Source organism: Tachypleus tridentatus, chromosome 13, assembly GCF_004210375.1.
Source record: "Tachypleus tridentatus isolate NWPU-2018 chromosome 13, ASM421037v1, whole genome shotgun sequence".
NCBI classification, from domain to species: domain Eukaryota; kingdom Metazoa; phylum Arthropoda; class Merostomata; order Xiphosura; family Limulidae; genus Tachypleus; species Tachypleus tridentatus.
Window position 1 is genome coordinate 95098128 of NC_134837.1, and position 19904 is coordinate 95118031.

The 19904-nt window shown below is 32.6% G+C and overlaps 1 protein-coding gene across 1 annotated transcript in view; it reads right to left on the minus strand.

Annotated features, from left to right (window-relative positions):
• Positions 1-1360: 1360 nt before the first annotated feature.
• LOC143236646 (uncharacterized) overlaps positions 1361-19904 on the minus strand; it is a 102123-nt gene continuing 83579 nt past the window's right edge. The window contains exons 4-6 of the mRNA XM_076475021.1: positions 10681-10808; positions 8029-8096; positions 1361-6887 (exon numbers count right to left, since the gene is read on the minus strand). Coding sequence (XP_076331136.1) covers positions 6743-6887; positions 8029-8096; positions 10681-10808 — 341 coding nt within the window. The 3' untranslated portion in view covers positions 1361-6742. The remainder of the gene's footprint in view (positions 6888-8028; positions 8097-10680; positions 10809-19904) is intronic.

Consider the following 19904-nt stretch of genomic DNA (forward strand, 5'->3'; position numbering starts at 1 on the left):
TTTATATTTTAAACAATTCTATGGGGATTACATGTCAACAACAGTCTGTATTTTTGTTTTTCATGAAAGGCATACGAAATTTACAATATATGTAGCAAAGCTATGTAAACTATCAGATTAAGTTTCTATTAAACACACTTCACGTTCTTTAAGCTAACAAAATATTATAGTCAATAAATAATACCAACTGAAATACAAGGATATTTAAGAGTAATGTCCCATATGGGAACTTTAGAAAAGTGGCGAATTAGAGACGTCACTAATATTCTTTGGTTTAGTCACAGACTACAATGATCTGTGCTTCACAGTCATTGACAATATATAGAACGTTTGTGATGCTAAAGTTCACCACCTTCCACGTGGTCCCATATAGAATATAGCTTTTGAATGTTGTAAAATGACACAGTAATAGAATAAAACACATGGGAAGTGAAAATGACAAATCACAATTTAAAGATCCAGTAGCTTGAGTGTTTGTGAAATATATACATTCCTTTTTCACAGAACTGCGTTGCAGAATAGTTTGGATTTTCATATAGTTATTTTAAATAAAATGACCTACAATATTGTAAAAACATTTAGTTCAAGTATGTTTTCAAAGAATGTACACTTTTTTATCAGTAACAATGAGATGGGCTTACTAATTCATCAGATGTTTTATAAATTAAATGAAAATGTTGAACATTGTTCCGCATGTAGGCTACCAGATATTTCCAATTTCTATATTATTTTCAGCCTTCAAAGAGCAAAATTACTGATGGATTTGACACAAGAAATATGTACACAACTGTAAATATGGAGCATTACACTGTTTAAATGGAACCAATTGAGTGCATAACTTGGGGTTAACAAAGTCTGAAAAGATCGTTATGCTTTGAGTATTAACCCTTAAATGGCAGCCATCATCAACAGATGCTGCTACTTACAACATTTCTGCTGTTTAAGGGTTAAAGGTCATTAACAATGAGTACTGTTTCATTATGATACACAATACAGTTTTACCACACACTTCTGAAATGTATTTATATATTTTAACCACGTGTATGAATTATACATTGCCAACAATACATTTCAAAACACTTCATCTTTACTGCTTTGACAAAAGTGTTGCTATTATATCATTAGTTGTTTCAACTTACGCAAATTTTTCTGCAAGTATTGTTTAATACATAAGGCCAATTCAGAAGAGTTATAAAATAACATGCACATTTTAGTTTTTATGTGCTGATTTAGTATACACACTAGTTACACTGCTGAACAATCAAGTTAAAAACAATAACTAAATAAAGTTATTTTAGTTTTCCTCTTCCTGTTAAATTCTCAAAATGGAAAAATAAATAACAGCCACTCACAAACAGAATTACAGTCTATAATTTTAATTAACGCATTTAGACAATACAGCATGTGAAAATAAAGGTCCATCATAAGTTAAATATACAGCACAGTTACTGTTCCAGGTACACTTTCCTTCTTTGTGCAGGAACCATAACAGGCTAACTATAGTTTAACTTACCACAAATACAAACATTACAGGTACAAAATAATAACATAAAACTACAATTATATATATATATACATGAGGTTTCAAAAATAACATCAATATGGCAGTCATTTAAAAAAACCAAGCATCTGAAGTATCAACCTCCAGCAGTTACAAATATTGTACACAAAAGCAATCTTGCTGTTTGAACTTTCAGTGCCATACCCACGTTTGTTTGTTTTTTTTCAAATATGAGAGAACCTGGCCACTAGATACCCGTTCCAGACCTCACATTATACTCAAGTTTAGAAATGAAAAAGCCTCTGATGGTAGCTTTCCTTTCTTAGTGACCAACCCCAGTGATGCATGTGAAAATAAAACACACATTTTTATGTACAATTTATATGCCAACTACACAAACAATCGATAAACCAGCACTTTTAGGAAAACCCATTATTTTTGTACAAAACTACAAGTCTAAGGAGGAGATACAGTTGCAAGATATTATCTTGTGAATCACAGAAACATTGTAGCAGTTAGTAAGTACAAGGAAATTTCTAATTCCCAAATTTGCTTATTATCTAAATTTTAAAAAGGTGGTCCAGTTATGATATTATTATTTTAAACATGCAATAAAGAAAAGTCATACCTAAGTAAACACACATTGTTCTAAGACTTAAAATACATGGACACTCCCAAAGAAAAACATTACTTGTGAGAAACTGCTTGGCATCCATTGAATAATCTATACATGAGCAATAAAAACTTAGAAAATGCATCTTGATTTTAGATGAATTCACTGGATTTTTGTATCAGTTTAAAGTGAGATATACCTTATATGAAGTGCATAAATCAATTAGAACAAGTTTACTCTATTCTGGAAGATGTTTGAAAAAGTGTTTTGAGAGTTACACTGGCTTAAAATCTACTGACTAATGTAAGTTTTAACAAATCAAATTACCCTGAAATTGAGCTGTAGTTTGTTTTTTTAAACATTATGGCTACTCTTTACCAAATTACCAAAAAGCCTTTGAATAATAAAATTATTAACTTCATGGCAAAACTCATACTTGAAAGTTTTTATATTCATTATCTTTCAAGAAAGAGACAAATTTCTGTACAGTAACTGTAGCTTCTAAATGACTAGGCTTGCCTAATGTGGGAATAACTGTCAAACAAAAAAACCTGTGTATCCTACATTAGGATAAGTATTTCTAAAAAAACTGAGCTTGCTTACACCTTCTGAAGAGCTTGGTTTACCATAAATGATGGGCTCTTAGGAGGACATTTGTGTTAAATCTGTGAAAACTTTGTTCCCTACAGAATCTTTTTAACTGAAATTAATACCTTGGAAAGCTATACCAAACTAAAGTATCCATACAAGATCTTTGGAGAAATGATTTAGTCTAAATAGCAACAGTATGTTGACAAACTATATAAGTGATCTAAAAATGTTCCTGGAAGGCTGGACTTTTCTAAAGTACTATTAGTATAATAAAAACTGCATGGACCTAAAGCTACATTATCAGGTTTGTGAAGAACTGGACTTGTGGCAGTGAGATTAGTACCTCAATAAGCTACACTGACACAGAATAAGAAAATAGGACTTTTGAACATCGTTGATAGAAGGCAACTGCTGAAATAACAGCTTAGAATGGAATTGGTGTAAGTTTTCTGAAACAATAATGTAGGTTGAATGGAGTTTATTAAAATAAATTAAATTATTTTTTGAACAAAATAGACCTAACAGTTGATGAAACCTCTAGAAATGACCAATTATATAAATGAATGTAATCTCGATTAGGTTGATTAAGCTAGAGTAGGATATCTGATAGGAAAAATGAATTAGCTAAAATAAATAATCTACCTCGACTAAAACTGGCAGTGTTTTCATAGCTAAATCTTTAGCTTATAAATAAAGGCAGTACTTGTCTACATCATTTCATTTACTCTGAACACATTTGGGTATATTTCTACATTTCCCTTCCTGCTCCTGGCAGTGGGATTGTCTGCCTTTCTCTCATTTTCATACTCACACACACACACACAGAAAATAAGTGACTTTCATCTCCTCAGATTTACAAATAAATGATACTTCACACTAATAAACATGGTAACAATTTCTTTGTACAAGTTTCATGATTACCTCACATGCAGAAATTATTATTACAACTTTCGATAGTCTTAGATGTCAATATGAATTTTATTACTTGTGTAGTTTTCTTCAACTTGTTCTCATGAATATTTCCACCAAGTATAATCTCATTTACTACAGGGTAACACACGTAACAAAACATCACAATGAGACTGGTTGAAAAAAGTACATTCTTAACTGGCCTAGTTTTATCATCTATGCTACCCAAAAGAGATCACACTTTGCATCTTGAGTTTTACACACCATATAACATTTTTAATCGTAAACACATTTTAAGGTTACTATTTTAAACAAGTACACATTCATGCACATTAAATCATCAATGATTAGCTTAAAAACCTACGATAATAGCTTTACAAACCATAAATATCAAAACTAAAAGAATGCATACGTTGGAAAGAAAATTTTCATACCACAGAAAGAAAATAAAATAAATATAAATATCTCGTCATCATCAAGTATAACTCAAAAAGACTAAAGCAAAAATGGAAATTTGAGCCTATTGACTTACAGTGTCAACTGCAGAAGAGTGTAAAGGTATAGCAATGTTCCTAGAGCATATAGCATTTACAGGAACATTCATGTAACATAGCATACAAAGGTTATTGTATTTGCAAGCACGGGTAACACACAGACATAGTATGGTTATGCTATATCACAGGATTGATTTGTAATTTGTGGTACATATAGAGAAAGCTACTGATATTCATAGAATCATACCATGATTGTAGTCAACCCTTTTTTTTTTTACAAGAAATATAATGTTCTTTTCTTCCAAACATGTTACAAATTTCTTCTACACTTACATTTATCTGCAAAACTAATGAATTATCAATGTTTAAGAACAGTTATAATGTACTTGATTCTTCTTCATAATGATCCAGCTTGACATATTTGAAAAAATAAACAAAAACTGGGAATTCCTTTTACATTACACTTCAGCAGGTGACAGTAAAGGAGTTAACTTACTTTATTATGAATCATTGTAAGAAAAACTATTTTAAACTCTCCTTTCTAGCTTTAGAACATACTTGGCATCCCTCTAAACAAAATCAAAAACACTTGGTGTGACTAGCTAGAATCATGGCTAGTTGTCACTCAAGATCTTTGGCTGTGAAGATAGCAATATACTGAATTCTTAACAAATCAAACGTTGTTTTAATGAGCTGATCTTATAAAATTACACTTTTGTTAAATCTTCAACAGTAAAATACAGTTCAGAAGTTTATTTAATTATTGTAACATCAACAAATTTATCAAAATGAAATGTTGTGTTTTATATACTTATTTGTGAGCTTATCAGTCTGTGAAAATACCAACCTTGAAGTAAATTGGAGCAGCACTCTTTGTACTATTATCAGCTTGAGCAGTAACTTTTAATAAGTATACGCATAACTGATAAAGCTGACCCTAAAACAGGATAATTCTATACACAAGTAGCATGGTTCGTAACACAGCAAAACAATAGGATGGGTTATTGAAATTTATTTTAGAACAACATTCTGAACTCTGTCAAAATCTATTAGTTAAATTTACTGGTATAGCTTGTAAGTACAGCATTGAACTAAATTAACATACTTGTATTAAAATCATCTTAGTGACAAACTTGAGTAATGAAATTTGTTTGCTACAGATTAATACATTACAGGTATTAAAAATGTAGTCTTATAGCTTCATGCATTGACTTTATTAAAATGTTTACTCCTTTGTAACCCACAACCATCCCATGTAAAGAAACATACATATGGAACAGCATATCAATAAAACAAACTACTGAAATTCTTCAAGAAGTGAGCACTTATGGTAGCTATGTATGATAAACTGTTTTCATCACTTCAGTTAAGGTAAGTAAAACTGGTTAATATGAATAGAATGCAACATAATGTGTAATACAAAACTACTAGTTAATTAAGATATACTTCCTAATTCCATAAGAACCCAAATCCAAATAAGGACATTACTATGAATTAAAAGTTAGCTGCCTAAAGAACATTATAGTAGCATGATTTAAGGTCAGAACATCTAAAATGTCATAGACTGAGCCCCTATACATAAAAGCATTTTAAAAACATTTTTTTTTTACTTAGAAAGAACTGAAAGTAAACTTAGAACATACTGCCTACAAAACCTATGTAAAAATTAAAGAAAACAAACTTATTATTATAACATTTATGATTTACTGCTGTAAGAATATTATTACTTATCTACAGCAGGATAGAAACATCCTTTGGTACCTTAAAATGCTGTAAAGTTAGAATTCTCTAAGGTTATAATGTTCTTGGTGTGCTCTTGGGGTGGATGATGTTTAAAACCTGATAAAGATATTTATATAAAATCCATAATGTTTAAATACCAAAACAGAACTATTCAACAAGAAATTCTATCTTTCCAATGTCTATGTTGCCTCATAAGTAATATTAAATAAGATTTTAAGATACTATCAAAATAACTCATAAGAAACTATAGTAAAATGGAATAATTACCCAGAAAACTGAAGTAATCTTAAAAACACAAAATTAGGTACAAGCAATAATAAACTTTAGAAGTAAGCTGAAAAAGTACATTATATATCTTGTTGGTCTATATTTCAGTTACATTAAATACAAAATCCAGTAAACTTTCTTTGCAAGTTATGCCTTTACATTATACAATATTACAACAGGTTAGTGGCATTATTAAACCTTATGTACTGCACCATTTAACACACTGTTATTAAGGTAACTTACTGTATTTTTACATCTTAATGTGTCCATATTATCTCCTTAAATATCCTGTTTGATTAAGAAGCTTTAACATCTTGCATCAAAATAAAATATTTTGTACATAACCATTAAATCAATTAATTTAGAAAATATGTTTATTTTCAATCTGTTTATTTATAAGAATGCTAACTCTAGGTGTGGTGATAATACTCACAAGGCACCACACTAGACACTTTAGTATGGTAATTCATGATCAAAACACAACTGTTTTTACAGCATTTACTTGTTCAGCAACACCATGTTGCAATAGTATAGCTTGAAGAGTGAGATCAAGTATTTACTGACCACTAGAGACAGTAGGGAAATCAGAGAAATATACTGTAATTCTATGTTAGCATCCCAGAATCACTTTCTTTTGCATTTCCGTGGAGCAAGTGTTGACAGAGACGGATGTAGCATGTCTAAGGCATCACGAGGTAGAAGTGTAAATGGAATGGAAAGATGGGACATCTGGGCAACTTTTGACTCGCACACCCATTCATCTGGGAAGCTGAAAGACCAAAAGTATTTTAAAGATACACATCTGTGTGTGTGTACATATATATATACACACATGTATATATGCAAAATTACTTTTCTTAATCCAGATAAAATTTCAGAGTTTTCTCATATCTGAATAATTTTCTGATTAGGAGGTCATAAATAATGGCTCTGACTTCCTTATGCACGTGTGTGTGCAGTTTAAAATTTAAAATGTTTGGAATTTGTTGCCTCAAATATCAATTTTCGGGTAACTTAAAACTCTGCATGCATTATTGAATGATAATACAGCAAGTTCAAATGCATTAACTTCAGTTCTATCAAATCTAGATACTAATTTTTCTAACATCAATTATCTAGGACTCACTCAAAGTTCTCTAATTTCTAAAGTGGCCTTGAAAATCTTGAAACTAGTCAGCTGAAATATGCATTACCTCTAAAGTGATTTTCATTAATTATAGACTTTTACAAACCTGCTTTTTTTCTTTCATGTTTGCAATAATAAGTATATGAAATATCTGATACAATAATATTTTACAGAACACTTAAAGTCAGTAGTTTTTTAATTATATATTTTGTACCACAAATCTATAGACATGTAGTCAAGTAAAACTATGAACTTGTTTAGCTTCATGTAACTTCACTGACACTCTTACAAAGTAAACTATTGCCAAAACTACTTAGCAAATCTGGATTTAAGTAAATAACCAACATATACATACAATACATATCTTTATACATCTTTTTTTGCAACAAAATTATTTTTTTTCTATTTCTCAACAATAAATACTAAAAATACTAAGTCTTGTATTATATACTAAACTCTTATACATCATGGAGATTTCATGACTTCTCAAATTACCACAAAATCAGGAAAAAATAAGTCAAATCATCATACAGAAACAAAACAGCACAACAAAATTATACTAAAAAATACAAAATATCAAGTATATATTTTATTAATACTAGTAACAGACTAAATCTATAATGACAAAAAAAAATGAAGAAAAAATATAATAATAATTCTGGATCACAACTATCAGTATTTTTTCTTTCAAATTGCCTAGTTAAATATATTCTGTATAGCATATCAAAAAGAATTAACCAAGTAATGTATTTGTTTTTCTTCAATAAAAATATAACAGACTTACATCTGTTCTGGTAACCAATGCAACAACATTGTGATTTTTCCAGACTTTTCTACTCGTTGCCCCTGAACCTAAAAATGAAAATGACTGAATGGTAATAATATAGCAGTATATCTTAAACAGAAAAAATATACAACAACTAACTTAAGACACAGATAACACCTAAACTGTGAACTAGGTAAATTTGAAATGCTATTACACAGTTTTCTTAGAAAATCCACGTTGGTGAAGTAAAGAATGGCATAACTATATATGCACATTAATATTAACTGTTTCATTTTACCTAAAATAATACCAGATCTAGTGTCTTTGTTCTTTACAAATAAATGTGATATAAGTACTAGTTCTCTTCTACAACTCTAAACCTAACAGAAAGAAATACAAGCCACACCACTGAATGTTATTTAAAAATATTACTTCATCTATTGTCTTTGCATTTTTATCACTAACAGTGATAAAGCAATAGATTAGTACTTACACAGATTATTTAATACATAGGATTTGGTAATTCTAATAAAAAAGTAAATGCTAAAGTAATCTTTCATCAGAGGGGCATCACATTCACTTCACACATGTGCACTGCAAATTTTTATACGATAAGAATGCTTTGTCGACTTACCAAACATATAAATAAAGTAAAGTGTATGGAACTGTAATCAGTGTTGTAATATACAGAAAAGTAATAGGTATACATTTTTTAACCAACTATTTCAAGAATGGATGATGAGAGGTTCAGAATGTTTAACAAGCTTAGATACCATTTAAGAGTAAGAATGTCACTGCTGGACATGTTCTTCAATCATTGGAATAGTGGTTCAAAAATTTACCAACTGTTTTCTCAATATTTTATGTTGGTAAAGTCCAGAAGTCTAAGTTTTTCAAAGAATTTATCTGATGCCTGAAAGTTCTTGTTGAAGAAAAAAAAAAGGGATAAGACAAAATGAAAAACTCTAAAAATTAGCAAGAAATTTAGCAGAGGTCTCATAAAATCATCTAACATCAAAACCAGTCATGTGCTACATAGTACGTGCTCAAAAAATGAGCACGTTCCTTTACAAAAGTCAGAGACTGAGACCAGAGATTAACAAGGTGTAATCCCAAGTAAATAACTGTTACTTTTGTAAACATTTGCATCTTTTCAAATCATAATCCAGTCTTGAAGTTACTGAGTTTTGAGCATTACTCAAACAATGGTAACATATTTTATGAGCACTTTACTTCCAGTCAGTTATGGAAGAATATAGAACTAGTAACACATTCATGAACACTTTATCTCCAGTCAATCCCAGAAGAATGTAGAACTGGTAACACATTCATAAACACTTTACTTCCAATCAGTCCCAGAATAATGTTGAACTGGTAACACATTCATAAACACTTTACTTCCAATCAGTCCCTGAATAATGTTGAACTGGTAACACGTTCATAAACACTTTACTTCCAATCAGTCCCTGAATAATGTTAAACTGGTAACACGTTCATGAGCACTTTACTTCAAGTCAATTGCAGAAGAATGTAGATCATGACAAAACATACTCCTTGTCGTAAGGTGTCTGACCCATAGGGCAAAGGTGGCAGAGATAGCCCTCTATTTTTGTCAGTCACCATTATGCATAAAATATAATTCTTCAGTGTCCTTTCAACCTATAGGAAATTAACTAAGCCTTTAAGTTATGTTCACATTTTTCATGCCACCACCAAGAGAGAGTTAAAACATCAGTTATAACTTCCATACTTTTATGAGCTTTTAGAATATGTTATCATTGGACCTTAGATGAAGAAATTAAATATACTTATTCAATCTTTAAATGGATACAATATCCTGGGGTTTTTATAAAAAAATATCCATCATAAAGCAAGTAAGGCATATTTCAGGAACAACGGCAATTCTTGGAATTTAAAAAACAATGTTAAGTATACAAGTACTACTTTGTTCGGTCGTTTTCATTTCTTTCCCCACCCAATTTTAATCCAAGTTAGTCAGTCATGCTTCTTGCCACACAACTGATAAACAGTAAGAAAAGTGTTATGGAAATATTTCGTACTTGTATGCCGGAAAATGTTTGAAACAAGTACAGTGTACGTTGGACTTATCAGAATTTCCTGTATCGTTCACAAAAACGGCTTACTGTCTAGTTTACACAGATTTCCTGTGCATTTAAAGTTTGTAGAAATACTACTTTTCCTCTTGACAAAAACTAAGATAGAAGTATGAGATACGAACTTTCATTTTAAAACAATAATGGATCTTTTGTGTTCTTTTATCATAAACAATAAAATGTTCTGATACTAGTTAAGAAAACACCCCCACAGTTAACCTTTACCTAAAAAAATGATAAATCTACATTGACATAAATATCAAATATTATCTTCATTTTTATATTCGTACCTTTATCACCAATTATCAGTAATAGAAATGTTAACCACACATCTGCCCGTTTCATTCATCGTGTAAACTTATACGGCTAACAACAGAAATATTAACTGCAAACTTCAAAAAAAAAAAAGAAAAAATATTTTCTATGTATTTTTATCCCGAACAAAGATGGTAACATAAAATGTTATACCTTACAGAGATACAAAATTTTAAAATGGAAAAACAAATACAATACCGTAGAATACAGTCAAATTGATCCTAAGAGATCTGAGACTTACAATACTACGGAATGTGATTGTTCCAGGTGTCTCCTGAACATCCACCTGAGTAGCTGCATTCATTTCCATAAGTTCGTGTTGCACATGTTCCATTACCCCAGCGTCAAAAAAATCTTCAGTTTTGACAGCTTAAAAAACACACAAAGAAGTATCTGTTTGAAAACTAATTTCAATTCCTTTTTATTATACATCGATATTGCATTTAGATTTACGGTTGCTTTTGTGAACGTGAAAATATTAATTTGTGGATACGGCATATGCAAATATTATATAAAGGTTTAATATAAGAATGAAAAACTGAGATCGCAACCAAATTTAAAAAATAATTAACACGCATTTCTTTATATTTTAAAAATCAAAAAATTGCACAGTAACATAACAGTGAATTTTAGATTTATAAATAAAGATATCATAGATACTTTAAACAAACTTATATTACTCTTAATAGATGGCGCGGCAAAAGTGTGGTTTGTTCTTTAAAATAAAATTTATAACGTTGTTTGACATAAGAGGGTAAGGATCACCTGCCATATTTAACATTTTATTAACGCCTTAAAAAATTAAATGTCTTTCTTAATCTTTAAACTGCAAAAAAACATGATGACAATTACCAAATTGTTTTCATAGTGAAAGCTTAAATCAACATCACAGTTCATAATGCCGATTATAACATGTTACTCATGTTGAAAACTTCCCCTGAGAAATATTTTAATAGATATAGCAATAGATTTTTTGTACTTCAAATACTTACAAGCCAACAGTTTCTCCACTTTTTTTTTTAACTAGTATAAAATATTAGCCTTCAGCTATGGGTTCAAAGGCCATCCTCATGATTCACTGAGGCTGTAATTTACTGATCAAGCTTCTCCATTATCTGTGATTACTCTGGGCGGAGTATGGTTTCTTACCTCAAAAGTAAAAATTATATAAAAGTTAAAAACACGTGCCCGTGGTACATGAACACGCGTGTAAAATTTCATCCAGCTAACTTTTGAATGGTAGTACGAAAACAGTTTCAAACATGGCCTCCTCAGGATCTCGTGGGAAGCTGGAAATAGTAAATCCAATACCAGATTCGGGTTCAGCGACTCTGAAAACCTACACTTACACTACCATCGTGGCTGTGTAACCTTTGGGCGTTTTAGTCCACCTTCGTACCCCAATGATAAGGAGTTTACGTCATACTTATAACGACACCCTCGAGTCCGCCTAACAAATTTGGTCCTACTAACTTTAAAGCTGTGTGAGGAGTTAGTTGAAAATACAAGCAAAGTTACGTGCTGAATTAACGTGTGACATTAAACGGTACACTTAGATTTGGTACGTTTCTCTAGTCTTTCTTTAAAAGGTTATGCGGTACACTTACATATCTGTTATATTATTCCATTCACTATTTACACAGTTACATGATACAATTACATGCTTATTATATTTATCTATACTTCATTTAACTCTTAAAATGACTGTCTAACAGCAATTTATAACACATTTACTAAAACTGATGCAATAACATGCAAAGAACATGGTTCAAGAACTGATGATAAGTTATAAGGTTTAATAATAATCACTGGCTTTAAACATTTGTCCTAAAATCAAGAAAAACAAACGATGAACTGCAAAAAATAATAATAAAGAAACATATCACATAGATAATAATAAATACAAACCAAACTAATGATGAAAAACATCTTGAGAAAATATCACCATCTCTGGTTCATTACGGAAACATTAATAGCTTAAAAAATTAGTATTGGAATGGTCAAAACTGACAAAGAGAACTATAATGAAGAGACGTTATAAAATGACAGTAGTTGATAAACCGCCATATGGTTAATTACAATCCTTATCAGTACCTATACCCACAGTTTGTGCACGTTACCCCAATGTGTAAAAAATAATTAAACGAATAGAATTAACATTCAAAATCTTCTGCATTATACATAAGTGTATACAAGTGAAATAAATTAAATACACATTCAGAAACTTCTGTATAAAATACAACAACAACTTAACAGCTGTGGGCTCATCCACCTCACAAAGTGATTCAAAGGACCACTTCTGTGTTTTTCATCTTGGGGATTAGGTTTTACTGCTATAGTTTGACATCCTAGATTAGAAACAGAGCTGTTCAGATGGTCACATGATTTTTGTTTGCGCATGCACAACACAATAGAGCAACCATCCGATCCTGTCACTAGGGTAAACCGTACAGGGGGATTTTGTTTTTACCAAAGGCATAGAAGTCGCTTGTAATAGTCGCATGATAGTATTATTAATACTGAACGATCAATATTGAACTTAAATCTGTATTGGAGATCGAACATAGTTTATTTCCTTCTTTTACTCTCACTCCCAAGTTCATTTAATAGCGTATTTTGAACAACAACTCAGAGCCTGTGATAAACGTACCACTACGGTTGGACATTTGTATCTGATGTTACATTATTAATGCTTAATGCATTCCGTACAAATAAATAATAATTTACAATTTAAAATGTTATAGGTAATACACATACATATTCAAGCTAAATGCTCTAATGTAAGATCAAAGACACTACAAAAGTAAGACAAAAACTTCAAAATTATACGTCAGAACTGTAGCCATACTTCACTTTTAAACATTCTGATTTATTTGCCACAAGTGTGTGGCAGTATATGCTTTGTAACGTTTTCACTGACGATAGTAATATATTTATCGCGTGTTTGTGCTTCCCTATGCACTTGAAAATGTAGTCGCCCATGAATGGGGTCATTAAGTCAGAGTTCATTTGGCATCATGAGATCGAGAAAGTATATTTCCTGGCTATTAATTATAACTCACCAAAAGCCAATGAGAAACTCTGAGATTGCTCGAAATTCCGTCAACTAAATAAATGAACCAGTTGGGAATTACAAACCGACTTTTATTTTTATTTCTTGTGCTTGAAAAAAAATAACTATAAACTCTATTGTGTTCATAATATCATCGCTGGCTTCACATATACACCATAAATTAAATATGTTTATCTAATTTGTACGACGTCTTATAACTCTTTGAAATGTTACATTCACGGTATGAACTGTTTTTACAAATGTAATAGGAATGTTAGCAATATCCCTTTATTCTGTAAATATCTTGGAATCATTGCTAAAAATAAACATAAATCATATTTTTAAGGCAGCCTTAACTCTCACATCGCTTACTACTATACTAAATATACTATATTAAGTTCTGATAAAACATGTAAGGGTATATATAGGTTAAGAGAGACAGGACAAACAAAACGTATTTTCACAAGAATTACAGTGAAGTAGTGTACCAATGTTTAGAAGACGTGTGAAGTAATGGACAGTGTTGAGTTTAAAAGCGGGAAGTTAGATTTTCTTTTTCCCGAATTGATTCGACAGAATACAATAGAAAGTCTGCTATTATGTATCTTTAATGTTATAAATAATACTAATAATCAAGACCTCTACTTTTGGTTTACTTTGTGAAAAACAGAAAAACGTATTCAATCAGTCCTTTAAAATATTTTGCTGCCTTTTATTTCTATTGTGTAACACCATGTTATTGGTAGTCGTTAGATGAAATTACATTGATGTTTCATTTCCGCCAAGTTTAGTAGTGTCCGCAGATTCGCTAATTGGTAAATAACATATGGACAGTAACTCAAAAACAGTGTGAAAGAAGCAGTAAAAAACATTGTAACACCTTATGTAGTTCCTTCTTTGCTTAAAACAGAACGCCAAGGGTTTCTAGTACGACAGCTGCAAGATAGTAATACAAACGATGGATTTTTTTAAAGTGTGATTACACAATGGGTTCAGTGTATGGAACCAGACCAATGAAGATGTGAAACACATAAGTAATCATTAACAACATATATACATATTTGTGTAAACTACAACTGGTATTGTCAGAGCATGTAAGATTCAACATAGTTTACTGAAAAAATTGTTAATTCCCTCCATTCATCCATTTCCTGAGGGATAATGTCATCCATGGTAACTACCCATGCGTATTGAAAACAAACCACAAACGATTTAGGGTAGTGTGTCATGTGCGATTCCACTGAATTAAAAAATACTTAGAAGATTGAAGAAGCGATCACTACGACAGCTAATCTGATCTCATTAAGTCGTGGCCCGGCATGGCCAAGCGTGTTGAGGCGTGCGACTCGTAATTTGAGGGTCGCAGGTTCGCATCCCCGTCGCGCCAAACATGCTCGCCCTCCCAGCCGTGAAGGAGTTATAACGTGACTGTCAATCTCACTATTCGTTGGTAAAACAGTAGCCCAAGAGTTGGCGGTGGGTGGTGATGACTAGCTGCCTTCCCTCTAGTCTTACACTGCTAAATTAGGGACGGCTAGCACAGATAACCGTCGAGTAGCTTTGTGCGAAATTCAAAAAACAAACAAACAAACTCATTAAGTCGCTACGGATGCTGGGTTGTACACAAATGGTACTGTTAGTGATAAGTGTTGTTAAACATCTTCATATAGCTACATGAATATAACGACTCTGTAGGAAAATATATTCTTTTCGCGTGAATGAGACCTGATAGACGAAATACGTGATGGATAAACTGTAACGAAAATCTAAAAATATATGGGTAACTGTAAGTTATTTATTTCTTCTATTGATAATTCTTTGGTTTAAATTTCTTAGTTTCTTAACGATCGTGTGAGCGTGTACTGTTAATAGTGGTGTACGGTATGCTAGTTCAGACATAATGGTAACAGGTAAGTACAAATACACTGAGAAAAACACAAGGACTTACACTTCTCGTACAATCGCCATGATGAAAAAATAATCAGTGATGTCGAGAAAACCCACTTGTAGAGAAATATATATGTAAAAACGGCTCGTTTAGGTTGAGAAAATATTTTACGTAGAAGAGCGAACAACGTTTCGACCTTCTTCGGTCATCGTCAGGTTCACAAAGAAAGAGGTAACTGACCGGAAGCTGACCACATGTTTGAAATGGGTTGTGCAACTGAGTGTCGGAACGTAGAGGGCGGTGTTAGATGTTTGAATATATAATTTTATTTATTTTATTATATTAATATAGGTATAAAGGCGTTCCTTTATATTGGTTTATTTTGGGTTTGAGTTGTTGTATAAGTAAGGCTTCTTTAATTTTGCGTTTGTTTATGTTTGTTTCTTTATTTAGTATTTGAGTGTTTTCTATGGTTATGTTGTGTTTATTTGACTTGCAGTGTTCGAAAACGTGTGAAAGTGACCATCAACTGGCATGCTACATTAAACCAGAGATTTACGGACTTATACAACGAAACATAAACCAAATCAATACTAAGAACGACAGAGACAAAAAGATCTGCCACAACAAAAACTAGAAAAATGTAAGTTATTTAATATTAGTTCACATCTCGCGGTTAGATCAAAATTATATATAGAACGTAAATATATATCGTACACTGGCCATTTTTAGAGCCCAACAAACACATATTTCTAAGCATAAACTTCACTTGCACATAAAAAAAAAAAAGACTGAACAAGTAACATGTCAGGCGAGCTCTCTAAATGCAAAAAGCTACCATATTATAGTTAGACTAAAAGGCACTGGGTTAGAGCAAGGTTATATCCGACTTTCAAACATGTTTTGTAAAAGTTATATTTGATTGTTATAAACAGTCGCAGTCGAAACAAGATACTCTGCAACAAAATATAAACATAAACATTGTGGTTAACAACAACTGAACAATGTTTTAAAGTGTAACTAACGTGGGACTGTTTCCATCAAAAATTGTTAGGATTCGACTAGCTTTAATATTACACAATAATAACCAAAAATATTAGACAAAAAAGGTCATATGATGGTAAAAAAAACACTTATCTCAGCTTAAAACAAAAACATAGCTTCGGCGGTGTTTAAACTACAAACTGTGAACAAAGAATAAGTGGAAGTGTGTAATATGGGTTTCACTCTTGTTTACATTGACGGTACTATAAAGCCACATGTGATATACAACCCAGACTGTCTTAGACAGTTCGAACTGCTAGAAGTTATGTAATAGTATAAGAAATGTTTTTATAGCAAGGGTTAGGCTTTAGGCTTTTTCTTTTTTTAGCACGTAAAATAATAATTACAATGACCTTTAATGTTATTGTCAGTAACACCAACCTATATTGCTACATTTCCACCATAATGAGTAAGGACATTTCCAACACTATAATGCAAGAATTCATAGGGCTCTTACTGTCAAAGTAAAATTGCTGAAACTTTAGCCCAACTGAGAATATTTAAGACTAACGCGACCTAAACTACAGGGTGCTTGGAAGGTCACTGTGCACTTATATATTTATTAAGAGACATGTTTCAATATAGAATACAGGACGTAAATATGAATGACAATTATAAACAATGTTGAAAGTGACCCCATTGGCATCAATACTGGCTTGGATCCTTCTTATTTTGTTTCTAAACACCGCTATCAGTTGCTGGCTTGAAATAGACTGAATAAAATATGATTACAAAACAGCACAGTAACTTTCCGAACACCCTGTATAAACGGACATAACCCCTTCAAGTGTGTTGTTGAGTTTACCACGTCAAATTGAGGCTATTACACTGATGAAATGTTGTCCAACCTGACGTTATGGAAGTTCTAAAACGTTGTATACAAGAAAGATGCTGCCAACTATACGTCACATTTGTAAAGATATGGAATATTTTCAGAAAATGTTTTTGGGGAAATTGGAACGAAAGTAATACGTCACTGTGTAAGTAAAGTCACAATACCCTTTCGATATCTGATGCGTTTGAAATTACGTTATTTCAAACTTTAATTTCTATACCTGATTCTTATCATATTGTATATTATATGATTAAGAACCTCATATAAATGTCGGTGTTTTACAATTTACTCACACTTGTCCAACTAGTTATGTTCCATATCTTATTCTTAATCTATATATCCGTTACGATAAATTAATGGGAATTATTCATTTGCAAATAAAACGGGTAATAGAAATGGGATATGAAACAAACAGAAAAATACTAATACATGAATAATAAAATATTAAATTTATTAAAATATAAAATGTTAAATATTAATATTTTACCAAACCAGATGGAGTTGAAAAACTGAAGCAAATTGCGGAAAGTTCTTTAAAATAACTCTGGGAAAAACAAGGTTCAGTACAACTAACAAAATAATTACAAATATACTCTTCAAAAAAAGAAACGCAAAAGGGATATTTTTGTTATTTTAAAGAGAAGTATATGTAATAACGATACAAGCTCAGAGTATGTGATGTTACACGTGTTAAGGCACTGATTGTCAGACCAAAATGACAATAAAAGTTGTGCACTTTGAAAACGGAGGAAAACATCGGATTTTTCGCCAAAACGCATGCGTGTCCAATAAATTTGTTTGAGAGATCTGCATGTTCTGCAAGTGTAACATGTGCAAAATCCCTATAAAAGTGACGAGTTCTCGGTTTCCATAGCTCAGTGTTAAGCCACCGACACGCAATACAGTTACGCCAAGACTGACTGAAGCACAACGCAACAACGCCATTAGTCGCTTGGAAGCAGGTGAATCTCGATCAGATGTTGCCAGAGCTGTGAATATCCACCCAAGCACCATCACAAGGCTATGGAATCATCACCAACAACATGGATCAACTTGTGACCGTCCACGATCTGGCAGACCTCGTGTGACCACGCCCGCACAAGATCGCTACATCCGGTTACGTCACCTTCGGGATAGGACCACCACTGCGACGTCTACTGCCTCAACCATACCAGGACTGCGTAGGATTTCCGATCAGACCGTACGCAACCGTCGACGAGATTCTTAGGCCCCATGTGCAACTCATCATGGTGAACGTCAACGACGTTTTTTCAACATGACAACGCCCGTCCTCACACAGCCCGACTCACCACTGTCTTCTTGAGACACCACAACATCAACGTTCTTCCCTGGCCCTCCAGATCACCAGATTTAAACCCCATCGAACATATTTGGGACGAGTTGGACCGACGTCTGCGACGGCGACAACCTCAACCGCAGACTCTACCTCAGCTTACAGCAGCTTTGCAGGCTGAGTGGACAGCCATTCCACAGGATGTGATTCGTCATCTCATCGCTTCCATGGGCAGGAGATGCCAAGCAGTTATTGATGCTCACGGGGGGCATACTCGTTATTGACGTTGAGTGACGTTAAACTTCAACTAGTGAGCGTGTTTGCAGACTTTGGATGTTCAGCAGTGAATGTGCAAAGTTTCACACGTGTCATACAGAACTACCCGGAATAAACTTGTTAACAATATGTCTCAAATTTTGCCTTTTGCGTTTCTTTTTTTGAAGAGTACATATACATATATGTGTCCACCAAGCCAGACAAAAATGTTACTTATAAAAATAGTTTCTGCTCTTTCGCTCAAATTAGAGGCTCAGATAAAGTAAACTATATAGGATTGAAAAACTTCTAATAAAATCACGGCGTATTCTTTCAAACATTAGTTAAAATATTTATATACCTTTCTATATCACGTTCCAACGTGATTAGTATTACAATTCCTGTTCGATTTCTCTCTCCTATACGTTCCAACCAAGAAACTACCACACCACCGAACAAAGATACGTCAACAAGGTTGGTTACTCAGCTAACAACAGTTCCACCACCCCAGCTTCGTTTAAGCTCCTGTCACAAAGGAAAATGCGGGACCTATCGTCTGTTCCATAAAATTTGAGTTTCTCTTCCATGATTTAGTGTTCTGTCCTTGTCTTTAACCATGCAATGTTGCGAAGAACTTCCATCAACATGATTACTTATTTTCATATGCATTAATGTGTGTGTGCTATCTATATGCATATGACTGAAAATATTTTACCTATTCAAGTTTCAGTCTTATTCCAATTAATGAAGTTTTCGCAGCTGCCTTGTCGTCACCCACAACTCGTTTATCTAAGATCAAAGTCAATGCCTTTGCATACAGACTTCCTTATTGTAACGAAGTGGGCGTCATCCAATCATTTTCTACGTGTGTTTTCTAGGTTTGAAACTAAGAGAAAACCACGTGATTCGCTGTATAACAAATAATTACTAGAACACAAGTTTGCTGTATAACTGTAAAGAGGGGTATTATTATGACAGCCCTTGGCACGTGACGCCCAGTCAAAGCCGCCAGCTGTCAACCTGCTGGATGTAATCACGTGACGAGCGCTTCGCTTGGCAAAGTGCCCAAGACACATTCACCCATTTATACACAGCTG